Source organism: Lycorma delicatula, chromosome 12 (assembly GCF_047948215.1).
Source record: "Lycorma delicatula isolate Av1 chromosome 12, ASM4794821v1, whole genome shotgun sequence".
NCBI lineage: Eukaryota > Metazoa > Arthropoda > Insecta > Hemiptera > Fulgoridae > Lycorma > Lycorma delicatula.
The window spans coordinates 74,108,734-74,129,198 of NC_134466.1; the positions used below are offsets into that span (position 1 = coordinate 74,108,734).

Here is a 20,465-nt window from a genome sequence, read left to right on the forward strand (position 1 = left end):
CAGTAAAAAAAAAAGAAAAAAGAAGTAAATTTTAAATGAATTAAAATAATATTCATTCATAGTGATTGTGCAGTAATAAATCATACAGAGAATGACAACATAAAGGTGAATAACTTAATTTTAACCTAACATGAGCAAGAATTAGGATTTACAGTATGTTGGTCCTGAAAAGATGAACTATATTAAAGAAATTTTGTATATATGCACAGAAACATGCTTAGATTAAAAAAAATAGTAAGATAATTTTCAAGGAAAAAGGTGTGAAGGCATTTTAGAAGCGCGCAGTTTGTTACAAATAAATTTTGAAAATTCTGCTAATTAAAATGAAATCCCAATTTTTAGTAAAAAAAAAAAATGAAAAATGACAAAAATTACTTAAGCATTTCTCACTTATATTAGATATAAAGAAATGAACACTAAGATACAATTTTCTAGTGTTTAAATTAAATTTAACATCGGTAAGAAACCCTGGATAGAGAAACTTTGCACAAATTACTGTAACAGAAAAGAAAATTCCTATCAAAGTTAAGCACGGTTGACTGTAACAGGATAATTAAAAGGACTTTACTTTCTGGACGACCTTATAAAAAATAAATAAATAATAACAACAATAATAATAAATAATTTTTTCAACTCATTTTATTATTTTTTTTAAAAGTAAAACAATAATACGAGATCTAATAAAAAATAATAATAATAATAATAATAAGAATACAAAGGTACACATTCATTTCTTTACAAGATAATGCTTTTTAAGTAAAAAAAAAAAAAAATAATAATAATACAGAAAAGTATAAAGGGGAACCTAAAATAAATCACTTACTTATTTTTATTTTTATTCTATTCAACTCATATAAATATAACCTGTTATTTATTCAAATTCATTTCTGCAATCCCAATTGTTATTACTGTGTATTAAAAAAACAACACAGAAAGAGAAGAAACATGGTTGGTTCATAACAATAATAAGAATGTTAATGATGATGATGATGACAATATAATAATCATAATTATAATAATAAAGAACAGTCAAAAAGAGTTTGCTGAATAAAGATTTTCACTCATTTTTATTTTTTAATTGAATACGTATTCATTTATTAATTAATTATAAATACTCTTCATTCTCCTACGTGAATAATAAAATTAATTATTTAGTTTCAATTATGTTTATTTACTTTTTAAATCAAAATATGGTGCTCAATCATGATTCATTCAATTATTATTATTCCCTTTAAAATTATAAACTCATCTCATAATATGAAACCGATTTATGATGACCGTTCCCACCAATCATTTGCTCTGCTGCTGTTACTGGTAGTATTATTGTTTGAGTAAGAACCTCCATAATTTCCACCGGCATGGTATCCTAAAAAAAAAGAAACGAAAAACAAATTTAAAAAAGTGATTATTTTGCATAGCCGATAAACATTTTAACAGAATGAATCCTAAAGCAAAATAGGTCATTACATTAAACTTATTTCAACTCTTTTTATGCAGGCAATCTATAAATGATTGTGTACCAACATATACACATCATCTACAGTCTAGTACACATTTTAAACATCGCTTCTACTGCGTAATCTAATATTGATGAGCAGAGGAAATTGAAAGCATCATTATTTTATTGCCCGTGTTTTACCATTCTGGCACGGTACGAAAACAATGATAATTATGTGAACATGTAGCGAATATTTCAGAATCGCTTTACTATTCTTTGTAGTGATCTGATGCCTTCTGCCAACTTTCCCTGCAATCAAATTTGCAGGGAAAGGGTCCCACATTAAAAAGAAAACATTAAAAGTGTATGAACATCAGAAAATGGAGCAAGTGGAAACCGCTCTACAATGTTCTACCCAGTTAGAATGATGGCTGGCCAGAAGGTATTTTTGACTGTAGTTAAGGAAGATTTAACACAAAGATTTTCATACCATCCATTAAAGATTCAAATCATAATGCACTGAACGACGTCTATCATGAAAATTACTTTCTGTTATTTGTTATTATAGTTAATACAGACTTTCTAAATAATCTTTTTGGTTTTCATAAATAAGCAGAGCTATTTCTACCGATCGAATGTAAATCCTCAGCGATTACACAAAAAGCCACTCCTCCATAGTGTCAATGACAATATGGAGTGCATTTTTCTTTGATGACAATGATGAGAATGCAGTTAGGGTAAATTCATAAATCTATGTTACCATATTAGAAAATTTCCTTCAGCCTGAATAAAATTGACATCCTGTTAATCAAAATACACTATTTCAAGATTGCGCTACAAGCCACAATTCAAGGGCATCTGTGACAGTAAGAAAATTAATTCTAATTACATTACGTTGAAGGATGGGGATATTCCGTGGCCTACAAGATCACTAGATCTATTTGCATGTGATTTTTTCCTTTGGGAGTAATTGAAATGAAACATTTTATAAATAACACCACCATCCAACCTCTAGGACCTTAAAGAACAGACCCGAGAAGAGTTGGCTTGAATGCAAGTATAAACAGGTAACACACACAGACTGCAGGAATATGTGAAACAAAATTGTGGCCATCTTCAACATGTTGTTTTTAAATAATTGTAAATAATGTATCTTCATTTCATATATAATAAAATAATACTTTTTAACCTATTTATTGGGTATTTTTAATAGTCAAATTCACTTTATGTTCATATTGTGTGTGTGTGTATATATATATTATACATACATAATACAGATAGATTTTAGTCTTTCTCAAAATTTTACTTTCCCGTCTAGATAGGGCTATAACTCTAAAAGGAAAGTATTGTAATCGTTCCAATTTGGACATATGCGGTTTCACCGGATCTTAATGTTTTGACACCAAAGGAACCCAAAAAAACTGGATGGAAATTTTCCAGATGTTAATGTTCATATGTACATGTGTGTGTTCTGCGTCAGCCTCTAAATCACCTTATATCTCATAACTACTAGACTGATTTTGACCAAACTTTGTCAGATTACGTCTATATATGGGGCATTACTTCAGAGGATTACATGTATGAATCTAAATGAAGTGTGGTCTTGTACACTCTCAGATCAACCATTCCTGAGACGTGTGGTTAATTGAAACCCAATCAACAAAGAACACCCCAGTATCCACGATCTAGTACTCAAATCAGTATAAAAGTAACTGCCTTGTAGAGCTTGGGAAATTTAAAAGTTCTGTTTATTTTTTTTACCAAACCTCATATACTTAAGTCTTTTTTTCCATTAATTGCTCAATAATATTATTTAGCCAATAATTTTGAAAATGTGAAGAAAAAATATAATAGGATTATGCATGTTTTTTAGGTGTCACAAACCTAGAACAATAGTAATTATTTAAATTTGATATGTTTAAGGCCAATTTTAAAAATACAAATTTTTCAGTTATTCTAGTAGCCATTCCAAGGCTGGTGCTCTGTTCCTGAATTTTTTTTATCAAAGTTTATGAATGTTTGTTTGGCGATTGTGTTTTGGGTTATAAGTCATTTGTACTTATATTTCTAAAATTTTATTGTTAAATTTTTAAAGTTTGCTGGCATTTTAACAAATTTACTTATTCAAAACAAAGTATTTTTGAGTTATGGAAAACTGAGTAGAGCTTTGAGATTCAATTTTTTTATATTAGTCAGATTTTTCTTAAAAAACGTTTCTGTAACTGGCATTCACCGAAGTACAATTTAACATTGATTTACAAATCAATACAAAATTGGGAAAGTATTTTTGCAACCACATTAACTGAAAAAAACAAAATGTGTTCAGACACATAGAAACTTCTTATTTAATTTTGTATAATGGATTACATCACCACTTGCCTTTCGATATTAATACTGATACAATAAAATTTTCCATTAAATAGCTGTTTATCTCCCAAAGAATTTACTTGACTTCAATAAATGAAACACAAATTTTTTTCTCTAAACTTCAATCGTCAGAATCATCTGTTATCATGATTTATGTAAAAAAATTACAATTGAATATTGGTTTTTTATCTAAAAAGATTTTATATTCAAAGATATACGACATTAACTTTAATATAATGATACTTCAACATAAATTCAAAATTTGATGTGGTCAGTGTAAGTTATAACAGCTTTTTTTCTTTAAAAGTTAAAATATGTTCAGGTGCTAGCTTGTGTAAACATAATAAAATCAAATATAATTTTATATACTCTGCCCAATGGTAAATTGTAATTTTTCAAGGAAAAGAACAAATTTATTTGTTAATTCCTAAGTATTTAAGATTTAGCAGTTAAATATTTTTAGAAATTGATTAAAATGGGTACTTACCCATTTTGCTGCTATTCAAATTAGTTAAATTCAAGTTTGTTATGAGAATTTATTGCTAATAATTTATTATATGATGGAATTACCGTTGCAAATCAGTTAATTTAGTTGTAGCACTTCAACCATAACTTCATATTACATCTTTTTTGAAGTTTTATTTTTCTATTAATTTAAATTTTTATAAAACTAATCATTAAATAACTTTGGGCACAAAATTGTGTTCTAATTTGATTGATCAGCGTAACATAGAAAAAAGGCTAACCTTAACATAAATGTTATTTAATTTTTGTTTTTTTGTTATTTTGAATTTTGATGGACTGAAGGTAAATGATTTTAATCAATACTTAATTACAAGTCCTGAAAAGTGCAGTTAAATCAAAAAATGATTTGTATGGTTAATTGGCGTGTAAGATTACCAAGAAAGGGCATTATTAAAATCGCCTAAGTTTTAGGATGAACGTTGTTTCAATATAAATTTGTAAGGTTCAGTACTTGGATAGAGGAATTTTAAATCTTTCATTTTGAGGTTGCGGCATATGTAAACAGGATAAGAACCTAAGTTTAGAGATTAAAAACAATTTTTTTACAATATCAAATGGAGCATAGTTATTACTATAACTAATATAAAAATATTGCTAAAATTACCACAATTGGCTTGCTTATTAAAAATCCTTACAAACAATTTGTTCTCCTGTGCTTGTTAAATAAAATATAACAGAAATTAAAATTCAATGAACAATAAATACTTGCAGAACAACTGATGAAACTTAACATTAGTATGTGTTATTTTTTTAGATACTAGTAGTATGAATTTTAAAAGAATAAAAGTGTTAAATAAAAAACCAATCGCTCACTATTTTAAAACGGCCTTCATTAAAAAGAAATAACAGATGAAAACAAATATAAAAACTATATTAAATATGCTATGGGCATGATGATGCCATCATTACAAGTGAAATAAGTAATAACATTATTGTTAATGATCAGTGCAGAAAAAAAAAAGAAGAGAAATTGTGAAAAAGAAGGCATAGATGAAGAAGTCAGAAAATCAAGTGCGATTGTAAAAAGCAAACAAAATAATTTTTTTTTTCAAGTAACATATAGCTGGCAAAAATGACAAAAATTTAGTATATAGTAGTTGATTAAAAGTTTCTAAAACCAAAACAATTTGTACTCTATTTAAGTTATAGTACAAAATTCAGATTAAAAAATCAAAAATCACAGTTCAAAAAGAAATTTTTTTAGAAAAGTTTGTAAAAAAAAATTAATTTTGTAATTGGATTACATTATTTTAACACCATGCCTAGAAAAGTTTTTAAAACACTGCTGTTGTCATCACACATAAGATTTGTTTGACATTAAGCCATTATTAAATGAAATGAGCTTTTCAACATTTGGATATTAAGATTGACTTTGCGCAGTAGGGTTTGGCAGGTTTCGATATATCCTTCAGTATGCACTTTCAGTAAATTAGGTGACTGAACGGAGATATTTAAAAAGGCTCATGGCCAAAAGTTATTGTAAACAATGCTAATCTAAAACACCACTATGACTTCACTACTACAAAACCAGTAGTTAAAATACAGACTTTCATAATTTTTAATGTAACAAACTCAGCAACCATCAAACTGCTGACCCTTTACCTTCTGAAAAGCCTATCAAATCCATCTTATTTACTAAAAGTTGCAACAGCAATTTTACGGGCTCTGAATTTACCTCGCTGTAATTTATCGATTACCGTGACTAGCTCGTAGTAGTTTTACTGATTATCAATAAATGTTGTTGGATATGTTTTGCATGTTAAAGCAAAGTCATAAGATTTAGCAAAAATTTGTTGATAACTTAAAAATAATTACTAGATGGTGAATATATTATACGAGAAAATCAGTCTGAAAATAAATAGGAAAACAAACGAAATGAAATGAAATACGACAGATAAGGTTGGTGGTATATACAGAGTGAAGACATAGAGAAAATTAAGGAATTCATTTGAAGACTAAAATCAAGAAAAGTACAAACAGCTCTGAAAAAGCTTATAGAAAAATTTTTGTCTGATTTCTGTAAAATCATATTGCAAGTAAAACACAATTACTGGATAAAACTAATAGTTTAAACAATGCGCCTTACTTATTAGCCTACAGCAACCTTTAATATAGCATGCATTCAGCCTTACTGATAAGACTATTTTTTGTGAGTTCAAACAATACAGTTCAGTTTAATTTTGTTGATTATTTTATAATTACGACAGATTTTCTACTAATTTTGTTAGGTTTTGTTTCATTATTGATAATTTAAATTTACAAATTAATTTAAGCCATACTAAAATATTATTTACTCCAGTTTTTATACTTTAAATAGTTTTATCAAAATTACTGGAGGTACGGTTCTGAGATTCATTTTTTAAAAACTTTTCAGGCCAAAAAAAATCACTAATTTTATTCTGTAACTTTTAGTTCAAAAATTTTTATTTTGGCAACATTTTGCCTTTGGAATAGAAAATCTATGTTTATATTTTTTGACTTACCAATGTTCACTACGCTTACCTTATTTAGGTACCCCATAATAAAATTAATTTTTTGGGAATGAAGAATGTAAAAAATATGTAGATTACAAACAACAGTGCAGAACAGAAACAAGAGAAAAAGTTTATCAAAAAGGCTAATAACCAAAAGAAAATTAAAAAAAATTAAAATCAACTTACCAGCATGTCCTCCTCCTCCTCCTCCTCCACTGCCGCCACCGCCACTAAAACTACCAGTGCTTCCTCCACTTCCATAACTATTGAAGTTGCTGGGAGGTGGTCGTGAATTATTTCGACCACTACTACCTCCTCCACTATTGTTGCTACCACCCCCACCACTTCCACTTTGATGACGATAATCACGAGCACCAAAACCACCTCCACCATACCGTCCCCCACTGTAACAAACAATTCCTTTTATCAACATACATGTACAACAATATAATATAAACTTAATTAAATAAAACAGGGGTAGGATTTGCATGAAAAGTATTCACAACAAATTATCAATAAACTTAAGTTTTTGTATTATAAAGGAGGATTTACAAATATAGTGCAGCGCACCACCTAGCCCTGGACTGTCTTGATAGATTTAATTTATACAGAGTACTGACCCTATGGTCAGTATTCTGTATAAATTTACACTTTGTGTAAATAAATTTAGTAAATGTATACATAATACTCTTTCTATATAAAACCATAATCCTGGGCTGTTTCATTGCGCAGCTTTAATTTGTGATTGTGTATCAAGCAAAGCAAAACTTAAGTCATTATTTGTAGCTTTTTTCTAACATAATTCAGAAGTAGGATAAAAATATGAAAAATATAGTCTCTTCAAAGCTAAGGATTGGAGGATATGGATTTGAATGATAAAGGTATTTTTTTGGCTGGAGAAATTAGGCTAACTGCTAAAGAGATGCTATCTAATACCGATCACTGTACCACCACTATCGGCTCCTACTATTGCCTTTTTTTATATAATAGAAGAAAGAGCTTTTCCACTTTAATAGACTTACTGTATTCTTATCAGAACATTAACAAAACAATGAAAATAACTAAAACTTTAATATCATCTATCGAGAATTAATCCATCTCAAAATGCTTTTAGCCATCTTGGATAAAGTTTTAGAGTATTCTATATTTTCAAATGAAGCATGTCATATGGCAACAGTAAAATGGGTACATACGTTAAAATCCACCTGACTGTAGTAATTATAATTTAATAGCTGAAAGCTAGTTAATAGAATAAGAGTATAATCGTAAAAATGATAATTCGTGGAAAACAAAAACTGACTGACAAAATTCAGGTTAGTATCTATGAATATGATTCAAGCAACTGATTTTCTACGCCATCACGGTAGACCCCTTCAACAATTTTGTTTATTTAATTTTAGTATACAGTATAATATGACTAAAAAATCTGATGTGGACAGCACATGACTTAGTTGTATATATATTAAATTATATATACACATTTTTGCTGTCCTTCATTTAAACTTATTTCATTTGAGAGTGAGATATGATCCTCCAATTTTTTAATAAAAGTGTACAGTTACACAATTGCTAAAATATTAATTTTTATTATCAAATATTTATACAACTATTAATTCAACAATCTTACCTGAAATATTAGGAGTAAAAGTCCCTTAATTACGCTTTAAATAAATTGTTTAACAAATAATCCAATAATAAAAACTGATTATTCTACATCATAAGGTCAAAATGAATATTTGTACCAGCATACAGGAGTTCACTAAACGGAATAGTTTAATTAACTTTTATTTATAAAACACGCCAGCAATCTTGTGCAGATTATGCACAAGTGAAAAAAAATTTTCATCAATCACTTTAAACTAAATACAATTCAAAAATGTACTTCATTTTTTTGTCAAATAATTAAATAGAATGATTTTTTTAAAAAATAAATATACAATTTTTATAAGAATTTGCTAAGAAAATCTGAAGATACAATTTAAATTATAATTTTCAATTAATATTAAATAATCTGATATTTCACCAAATCTATTATTTTTATTTTATTTTACTTCTAATTTTATTTCACTAATAATTTTTTTTTATCGATGAATTATTATTTATTGTGAAATTTTTTTTACAATCACGGGTTAATAATTATTAAATTAATATATTTAAGTTTAAAAAAAAGAAAAGTTAAAACAAACAAAATGAGATGAAGTCCGATTTGAATTATGTGCCTTCCCTAAAGATCTAAATATTTCATTAATTAAAATTTTAATTTTAATTTCGATTGCAATCAAAAAGGGAGATCCACAACTAGATTACAGTGCTAACTCCAAAATTTCATCCTACAGCTAATTGTTTTTGAGTTATGCAAGATATATACGAACACACATACACATACAAACAACAGCCTATAACTTTCTAACCATTAATGTGTTTGAAACTCAAGAAATAAAACTGCAATTATAAAATTGAAAAATTAATATTTTTTCATTTTTTTAAAAGCAGATTTTATGATTATTTCGGATAAGTTTACAAAAAAATAACCCCATAAAAGAAAGGAGAAACCTGTGTCTGGATAAAATAAAGACAAGGACTGCAAAGAACATATACATGAGGTGTGTTCAAAAACTAACGAGAATTTTTGTTTTTGGAAAGAATTTTATTTATTTTCTCCATTAATGTTATCCCCTTCAAAATAATCCCCATTAGACATATACTTACGCCAGCGCTTTTTCCAATCCCCAAAACACTTCTGGAACTCGACCTTTGGAATAATGTTTAGCTCTTTTAGCCATTCGCTTTTAATCTCATCTATGCTTGTAAAATGACGGCCTCTTTAAGGTTCTTTTTATTTTTGGGAAAAGAAAAAAGTCACATGGAGCCATGTCTGGTGAATATGGTGACTGGGGTATCATTACAATATTGTTTTTGGCTAAAAATTGACGAACAAACAATGAAGTGTAAGCAGGCGCATTAACGTGGTGCAAAGGCCATGAATTGTTTGCTACAAATCCAGGAATTTTTTTTCAAATTGCTTCACAGAAACTGTATTGAACTTGTAGGTAATACTCCTTATTGATCGTTCGACCTTGTGGCAAGAACTCGTGATTCACTATGCCGTTAAAATTTAAGAACATGTTGGGCATAAGCTTCACATTCGACCGTACTTGTTGAGCTGTTTTCGGTCTTGGTGATCCAGAATCCCTCCACTGGGATAATTGAGCCTTAGTTTCGACATCATATTCGTAAACCCATGTTTCATCACCTGTTATGACACATTTCAGTAGTTCTGTATCGTTGTTACCCCTGAGCAACTTACATTCACTGGTGTTTTTGTTCAAAATTCAACAATTTTGGAACTTCTGCTGTCTCATGTTTCATACCCAAAAAAATTTCATGGCATGAACAAACTGATATTCCAACATCATCAGCAACTTCTCTGATTGAGATTTGGCGATCATTCATAATGATTTACACGTTTTCATCGGTCTTCATTTGGTTTTCACTGATCTTTAACGTCTTCACGACCTTCTTGGAAATGCTTGTACCACTAGTAAATCCTTGCTTTACTCATAGCAGAGTCACAAAAAGCAATATTTAACATTTTTAAAACATTGCTACACTTTACTCCATTCTTATAGCAAAATTTAATACAAATTCTCTGATCCATTATTTATTCAAATAAAAAATCACTGATCGTCCCAAAACACGTGTTATCCATTGATAACACTGACAACAGACTAAACATCCAATATAGCTAAAAATGTACTTTACAATATTTTTCAGACATGTTTACCAATACAACAACGAAAAAATCCCGAGAATCAGACTAATACAACCCGTGAAATTTCAAAATTCTTGTTACTTTTTGAACACACCTCGTGTATACGCATATATTTATAAATGTATAGGGTGAACAACTTAAAACCAAACTGACCTGGCTTAAACTGTACTTATTTTAATGTTTCCTTTAATGCTGCTACTGTTGCGCTACTACTAGCAGGGTATCTGTTTCTACTCTTGTCTGTAGTAAACTATTCATACTTCAGTTCACTATAGTTTCTGGTCTGCATGAGTTTTTTCCAAAATGCTTTACTCGATTGAGTAAAGGATGTTACATTAGAAGCTTATGTACGTTTCTGAATTCTTTTGAAGAAATGTATGAAACATTAGTGAAAGACTTTCTGAATTGCCAGTATCCCACAAAAGAATGGCATACGCAACTCTATTAAAAATTTTTATATAATGAGATCAGTTTTTAAAAAAAACATAATAGGCAGGCCTTCCGTTAGGACTGTAGTGCATAGTTGATATTGAAATAGAATTTCCATCAGGAGCCATATCAAAAGGAGACCCTATTCTCAAAGAACAGTGTTATGTTTTGTCAAGAACTGTTGAATAAGTAAAATGGTATGCACCAGTGCATTGCGGTGCAAAATTCATGAGTTATCTCTCTAAAGTTTGGGTCGTTTACTCTAGACTGCCTTACGCAAACAGTGTAAAATTTCTAGGTTATATTATTGTTCCTTGTTGACTGTACAACCTTGCGGTAGGAGTTTGTGATGAACAACTCCACTGTAATCGTAGAAGAACCTTCACATTTTACTCGATTTAATGTCCTTGTTTTTGGTCGTAACTCCTCACAAAACTTCCATTGATACAATAAAAGCCTTCATCTGAGTTGTAGCCATATAACCATGTTTCATGTTGTTATAAGTGGTTTGAGGTAGTCTGGGTTGTCAGCGACATCAGAAAGCATTTGTTCAACTTACTTTCATGTGATCAAATGTTGATTTTAAATAAACTTAACAATTACAATTTAAAATTTACATACAAAATGGAAACAACAAAAATCAGTTTATAGAAAACCCACAACTAAAATATTACTATACATTTAAATTCTAATCATCCACAGTCATTTATAATTAATACATACAGGAATATGATATTTAGAGCAATTCAATATACAAAAAACAATGAAAATTAACTCAAAAAAAAAAATATATGAAATAAAACAAATAGCAATATTTTACAGTTTTGATGATAAAATCACAGATAAAAATTATTAAAAAAAAAAGAAAAAAATTATACTACAATAATTATACAAAAGTACAACAGGAGAACAACACAAAAATTAATAACAGTTTTTACATAAAATACAGTTTCACAAATAAAATAAGAGAAAAATAAAAAATAACAAATAAAATATCATAAATATAAAAAAGCCACATAAACCGATTAATCACATTATAAAAAAATATTTATAAAAATAACAATAACAACAATAATAATAATAATAATAATAATAATAATAAATAGAGGATTTATGAGGAATATACAAAATTAAATGCAATGAATGTAATAATAATATTTATGTTGGTAAAACCAAATGTAGAGAACATTATGCAGCTTACAAAAATAAAAATAAAAGCTGATAACAGTTGTAGGACTTTCTCATCACGCAGCTTTTTTCTGATGCTCGACTTACATACAACTTAAATTAAAATATTTATCAATTTATTTAAATATATTATGTTTTGTTTATTTAATTCAATGATTGCAACTAAAGTGCGCATGCATACCGTATCTCATTCATGCGGGTGTGGCGGTACTAGCAGCCACTTTAAAAACTTTTTTACACTTTAAACATTATTAATTTATTTAATTCTACCGCTGTGACGTCACAATGTAGCATACAACAACAACAATTGTATGTATACCCACTTAGCCACTAGTTTATTTAAATAATTTTTTGGGGTGGGGATGCGATTTTGAAAAAACTTTTTTAGAAATATTTTTTAATCATTAACCAATATGCCTAAGAAAAATAAGACATTAATTAAGCAAAATCTTGAGATACTGAGGGGATGACCTGGCTGTATAGCCTCGTTCTTTGACCTTTTAAGTTGAAAATTTAACAGCATCAATGCCCCATATATAGAAGTAATTTGACCAAGTTTGTGAAAATCAGTCAAGTAGTTCTGGAGTTATAAGGAGTGCAAGGCCAAATACAAACATACATACGAACATCTGGAAAATTTCCATCAGGGTTTTTGAGTTTCTAAGGTGGGAAAACATCAAGATCCAGTCCACAAAAACCACACAAGTCCAAATTTGAAAAATTACAATACTTTCCCTTCTAAAGCTATAACGCTAGATGGGGAAGTAAAATGGGTATATCTAATGTATCTGATGTTTGTTAGAATGCAAACAAAGTAACTGATTGAAAAAACAATTTAAAGATTTTGGAAATTTGTAATAATGATAAAGAAATGAATATAATAGAAAATATTAAAATTATGAATATATACAAAAATATAAATTGATTAATCACCAAATCATACTTGAAGATGTTGATTTAATTAAAAACATAACAAAATACGATCTAATGTTTAGCAATAATGACATTAGAACAAAGGAAAATACAGCATTTTAAATATATATTATATCATTCCAGCACTGGATAGTAAAATTCAGATATTTGTCCATAATAACTTCAAAATTTATAAAATTAAGTATAAAATGAAGATGCAGGATCCTGAAAAAATCAATTCTTAAATTAATATGGCAAATGTAACTTACGTGCTTTGTTGGTTTAAATTTAATTTAATATTAAGTAAATAAATAAATATATATATATATATATATATATATTTTTTTTTTAAAGACAATAATTACAAGACCCATATTTCTCTGTACCAATATATTGTATTTTTATAATCAAAAACCAACTTGAACAATCAAGTACAGAATTACAAAATAAATGAAATGACATTTTTTCTTTTTTATTCCTAAAGCACTTCTGCGGCATCCCGCATCATCAGTTGTACATAAGATACATTTATATAAAATTACATATCAAAATTTTAAATTAAAAGATTAAAATTACAATCATATATACAAAAACATATGAAGTCAATTAAATAAAATAACTATATAAATATATCACGATTAAACATTTTTTAAATTAAAACTAAATTTAAAAATAAAATAAATAGAAAATTTATACTATGTAACCTGGCCAGCCCATGTTATACTACTGAGTGGATTTGAATTAAATTATTTATATACGTTATGATTATATCTATTTTTATCCAAAAACGTGCTGCCATTTGTTGCCACTTTTATAAGTGTCATCTTCATATTCTGTTTGAAAGTTGATCAAGTTGGAAATTGTTTTGTATTTATATATACAAAAATCTCTCTAAAATGTCCAAACTTTTACTATTATTTAAATTAAATTTCTTGATTTCCATTATTTCCAAATTTGTCCAAATATCAGATACAATATGTTTATTATTATTAATAAGGTGGTCAGCAACATTAGATAAGCCCAGGTCAGCAACATTAGATAAACCCAATCTACCATTTTTATAATTTCTAATGTGTTCTAAAAATCTAGTTTTAAAAGACCTATTAGTTTTGATATGTCACAATCATTACACTTTATTTTAAAAATTCTGCATGAATTAAATATAAGTCAGTGGGATTGTTATTTTTTAAATATTTTATTATATGACTGTTTGTCTTATATGCTGGTTTTAATTTATCATAAATATTAGTAATATTTTCAACAACATTATCAGCATATAAATTTTTAATTATACGTTGTCAATTTTTTGTGTATCATTTACACGTATAAGAGATGTAGTATTATTAATATTTTTATTTTGTTTTTGCATATATTATCAATCAAAGAAATATTATAACCATTATGTTTAACAATTTGTTTTATAATATCTATTTATTTACTTAATTTACATTTATTTTTATTATATTGTGTGTAATTAATTGCTCTGTTAACCACATAAAATATGTACTAATTTTGTGTGACGATTTGAATTTCTATGTATTGTAGTTTTATTGGTTGTGGGTTTCCTATTTACTGACATTGTAAATTGATTGTTTTTGTTAATTTGGATACTAACATCTAGAAAACTGATTTTTCTATTTAGGTCAATCTCAAAGGTAGATTTCAAACTATTATGATATGAATTAATTTTATTTTAAATTATTATAAGTTCATTGTGTATAATGGGATTATAAACTACAAAAACGTCTACAACATACCTAGTCCATAATACGATATCATGTGTATGAATAATGTCATATGTATTTCTATCTTCAAAATCCTGTAAATAAATCTCAGACATGATAGCTGTAATGGAAAACCTATTGGTAAAGTATTTTATCAAAGTTGTTTACAATTTTTTTTTAAAAAAACATACAATAATGATGACCTGCTGTGTTTACTGATAACATTATTACTACTGTTAGAAATATTTGCAACAAAATTACTTAATGGCAAATATTATATTCAGAAAAATACTTTACCAATGCGTTTTCCATTATCAGCTATCAGTTGTGATGTTTTTCTTTTTTAATTTAAAAAAAAAAACAAGATAAGAAGAAATAAGATTGTTAATACTTTCAACCGAAACGGATTTAAAATATAACCAGGATGGTAAACAACAAGCAAATTTTTTGTAATATTTAAAATATCATGTAATTTTTTTGTGTGTATTTGTACGGAAAATATTTACTAAATGAAATCTTCTAGATTACTCTAATGTATTTGGTTTACAGATAATACTTAATTCCGTTTAATTATACTCTAAAATAATATTATAAAAAAAATCTACACTGATGAATTCTTAATTTGCTATTAGAACAATGAAGTATACCCTATTCTGTGCAAAAAGCATTGCTACATTAAATAATAAATAATCTTAAATGTAAATAAATACTGAAATGCATAACATATAGTTTTTTTTTATAGATTAAAATTGACAATAAGGTTTGAATTTTTTCATATTTAAAAAAAAACAAATTAAATTTTGTAAAAATCAAATAATATTTTGCAAAAAACACAACATACCTTTTACCTCCACGACGAGCGCCTAATGGTTGTTTAACTTCATTAGCCATATTCTGAAGCCAATTGGGAAGATCTTGTTTAGTTTCTACAATTAGTTCCACAAGATCACGCACCAGATTTCTATTTTTATCATTGAAAAAGGATGTAGCAAGACCTGAGACATAAAGAATTATAAATTTAGATAAAAAGAAAATTTTATTGTCTAACTTATAATGATAATTACATATTTTATTTGGAAAATTAGGATTATAACTTTCAAAAATACTGCATCCGATCCCTTCTGAATAAGATATGCGAGGTCTGTAAATAAAGTAATGAGGTTTAATAGTTTTTTTGCAGCCAAAATGGCAACACTGTAACGTTACTAGTAAACATATGATTATATAAACAGCTGATTTATATTCAATATAAATCAGCGGTATTAATATTTTTAGTCTATTGTTGCCACATGAGACGTAAACAAACTTTTCGTAAAATGAGGGTTTGTTTTGCGTTATAAAAATGAGCGATACTAATTATGAGCAACACTGTGCAATCAAGTTTTGTGTTAAACTCTGTGAGAATGCTACTGAAACTTTTTCAAAATTGCAAAGGGAGTATGGAGATGATGCTCTGTCATGAGCCCAAGTTTTTAGGTGGTTTAAAGCATTTTCAAATGGCCAGGAATCAGTTGTGGAAAATTCATGTTCTGGAAGACTGTTAACGTCAAAATTTGACGACAATGTTGAGCAAATCAGAGAGTTGATACAGTGCGACCGACGATTAACTGTCACAGAATGATTGCACAACAACTGAACTGTACCACTTTGAACTGTACCACAGTCCATCAAATTTTGACAAACCAATTGGACATGAATAAAGTTTGTGCAAAACTGTCCCACAAGACCTCACTGTTAAACAGAAAAACAACAAGGTGGAAGTGTGCCGTGATTTTCTATGGCAAACTGAAAATGATGCTGATTTCCTAAAAAAATGCTATTACTGGTGATGAATCTTGGATATTTGAGTAAAACCAACAAACGAAACACCAGAGCAAGGAGTGGCACACTTCAAACTCACCACATCCCAAAAAAGCAAAAATGAGCAAACCAAAAATCAAAACCGTGCTAGCTAATTTGTTTCTTCGATAGTAATGACTTCCCAAAGGAACTATTTCGAAGGTGATAGAGTCCATGTATAATTGGATTGTAAATAAAACTTTTTTCTGAACCAGTCTCATTACTTTATTTACAGACCTTGTATATGTATTTGCTCTTCTGATCATAAATTTAGTACATGTTGTCCAATGTAATTCCCCCTTGTTTTTGCATATTTTTACAATAATAAGGCGTAATGCTTAAGATCAGACTTCATAACTTTCCTTCACAATAACTTTAACAAAAGATGGATTGAGCCTCCAAGAGGTGTGCCAGGACGTATCTGGAACAAATAGGAGAAATTTGTCGGATGAACCGAATCTAAACAAACTTCATACTTTTATTTATCACCAAATCACACCTCGCTAGAACGCACCTAAAGTTGTTAACTTTGAATCTAATCCCACCAAAGGGATCCCTTGACAGTCAATCATGAATTGCCTTTTAAGGAATATTCCACCGGCTGAACCAATCAATATGAGATATAAGAGAAGGCAGCATTCAGATGTGGTGAGCTGCTGCTTAGAAGGTAACATGCAATCAGAATCAAGACTTCTGAAACAGCTAGTACAGTACAATCTCAATTTGGAAAACACCAAGACAGGATGCAGATGGATCAGAGAAATAGAGAGGATCTGAAGGAAATTGGCCTTACACCAAAAAGACACCACAGATAAAGATAAAATTAAAAAAAAAAATCAAGAACAAAAACCACTTGCTTCACACTCACAAGAAAAAACACAACATGAACATTTTCGACACTAGAAATGGCACAAAGATCGAAAACACATGAAAAACTAATGGGAGGACCACAAGGCCCAAACAGGCCCATCGAAGAGACTTGGATAATGGACTGACTAAAGTGATTCTATGTGGATAAAAGATATTAATAATATTACAATAAAAATTAAAAATTTCTTTGATGCAAGTTAATTGAAAATCAACGCTTAGAATGGTTTAAGGACCAAAAGATAACCCTCAATAAATGAATTTTGTTTCATTATTTTCTTAGTTCATTTATTATTACCGGTAACTAATAAAATAGAGTGAATTCTGTTTTATATACATATGTACGTTCATAAACAAATATAATATGCGTATTAAAATTAATAACATTAACTAAGCAGTAAATTCAACAAAATCTTGGTTTATTTCTTCCTTTATTATTTTTTTATGAATGTTTTTGCATCCTATTCATCAAATAAGATTTTATTTTATTATTTGAGAGTGCAACCTATAATACGATTTAAATAGTAAATTTATATCAATTCAGTTTACATTTGATGATATACAATTCATATTTTTGATTACAAAAGATAATTGTCCGTTTGAATGTTATTTATAAAATTAAAAATGATTCTAAAAAATTCCACTTTAACTTTATATGTTTTAAAAATGTACTTACCCAAATTACCCATACGTCCGGTACGACCGATACGATGAACATATTCTTCGACATCATTTGGTAGATCAAAGTTAATGACATGTCTTACATGAGGTATATCCAGACCTCTGGCAGCCACCTAACATGAAATATAAAAAATGTTATCACTAAACAATCTTATTTCTACTGTAACGCTGTGTAATTCATAATAAGTAGTAGACAAAAAAATAATCAATACAGTATCATATATTATTTTCATCTAACTGTATCTGAAAATAAAGTTAAAATAATCAAACGCACATTTAAATTAGAATGTACAGTAGGCAAGATTGTTTTTCCTATATCCCATATAAGTTGAAACCTGGTATTAAAGGGAATCAGATTAAACATTTTTTTAAATTTATTTATTTACAATAATCTTTATAAAGTTATTTGGAGACTTCAGCTGTTTATAAAAACAAAAAATTGTAAATTTTTAGTCTATTTATTAAGGTTTTCTTTAAAATATTACACTTCAAAATACACATTCACAAAGTTTCAGTTTTCTACTGCCAAATGTCCATGAATTACACCAATTAAAAAAAAAAACTTCTTATTTTCTCCACAGAAATTTAGTGGAGTCCCAGGATATAATAACAAACAAGCTGAAGTAATGCGAAAGAAATCTTACTGCATGTGAAGGGTGTGTTAAACAAAGATGGTACAGCAATATATAATACGAAAGGTAAAGTCGATAGATGGGTAGAATATATTGAAGAGTTATACGGAAGAAATGAATTAGAAAATGGTGTTATAGAGGAAGAAGAGGAAGTTGAGGAGGATAAAATGGGAGAAACAATACTGAGATCTGAATTTAAGAGAGCATTAAAAGATTTAAATGGCAGAAAGGCTCCTGGAATAGACTGAATACCTGTATAATTACTGCACAGGGCAGGTGAGGAAGCGATTGATAGATTATACAAACTGGTGTGTAATATTTATGAAAAAGGGGAATTTCCGTCAGACTTCAAAAAAAGTGTTATAGTAATGATACCAAAGAAAGCAGGGGCAGATAGATGTGAAGAATACAGAACAATTAGTTTAACTAGTCATGCATCAAAAATCTTAACTAGAATTCTATACAGAAGAATTGAGAGGAGAGTGGAGGAAGTGTTAGGAGAAGACAAATTTGGTTTCAGGAAAAGTATAGGGACAAGGGAGGCAATTTTAGGCCTCAGATTAATAGTAGAAGGAAGATTAAAGAAAAACAAACCAACATACTTGGCGTTTATAGACCTAGAAAAGGCATTCGATAACGTAGACTGGAATAAAATGTTCAGCATTTTAAAAAAATTAGGGTTCAAATACAGAGATAGAAGAACAATTGATAACATGTACAGGAACCAAACAGCAACAGTAACAATTGAAGAACATAAGAAAGAAGCCATAATAAGAAAGGGAGTCCGACAAGGATGTTCCCTATCTCCGTTACTTTTTAATCTTTACATGGAACTAGCAGTTAATGATGTTAAAGAACAATTTAGATTCGGAGTAACAGTACAAGGTGAAAAGATAAAGATTCTACGATTTGCCGATGATATAGTTATTCTAGCCGAGAGTAAAAAGGATTTAGAAGAAACAATGAACGGCATAGATGAAGTCCTACGCAAGAACTATCGCGTGAAAATAAACTAGAACAAAACAAAAGTAATGAAATGTAGTAGCAATAACAAAGATGGACCGCTGAATGTGAAAATAGGAGGAGAAAAGATTATGGAGGTAGAAGAATTTTGTTATTTGGGAAGTAGAATTACTAAAGATGGACGAAGCAGGAGCGCTTTTGAAATACGGAATAGCACAAGCTAAACGAGCCTTAGGTAAGAAATATAATTTGTTTACATCAAAAATTAATTTAAATGTCAGGAAAAGATTTTTGAAAGTGTATGTTTAGAGTGTCGCTTTATATGGAAGTGAAACTTGGACGATCGGAGTATCTGAGAAGAAAAGATTAGAAGCTTTTGAAATGCGGTGCTATAGGAGAATGTTAAAAATCAGACGGGTGGATAAAGCGACAAATGAAGAGGTATTGCGGCAAATAGATGAAGAAAGAAGCATTTGGAAAAATATAGTTAAAAGAAGAGACAGACTTATAGGCCACATACTAAGGCATCCTGGAATAGTCGCTTTAATATTGGAAGGACAGGTAGAAGGGAAAAATTGTGTAGGCAGGTCACGTTTGGAGTATGTAAAACAAATTGTTAGGGATGTAGGATGTAGAGGGTATACTGAAATGAAA

General features: G+C 28.7%; 1 protein-coding gene across 1 annotated transcript in view; it reads right to left on the bottom strand.

The window, feature by feature from the left end:
• Window positions 1-621: 621 nt before the first annotated feature.
• bel (ATP-dependent RNA helicase bel) overlaps window positions 622-20,465 on the bottom strand; it is a 76,379-nt gene continuing 56,535 nt past the window's right edge. Inside the window, exons 11-14 of the mRNA XM_075380267.1 lie at window positions 18,212-18,329; window positions 15,671-15,824; window positions 6,991-7,208; window positions 622-1,366 (exon numbers count right to left, since the gene is read on the bottom strand). Of these exons, the coding sequence (XP_075236382.1) occupies window positions 1,269-1,366; window positions 6,991-7,208; window positions 15,671-15,824; window positions 18,212-18,329 (588 nt within the window). The 3' untranslated portion in view covers window positions 622-1,268. The remainder of the gene's footprint in view (window positions 1,367-6,990; window positions 7,209-15,670; window positions 15,825-18,211; window positions 18,330-20,465) is intronic.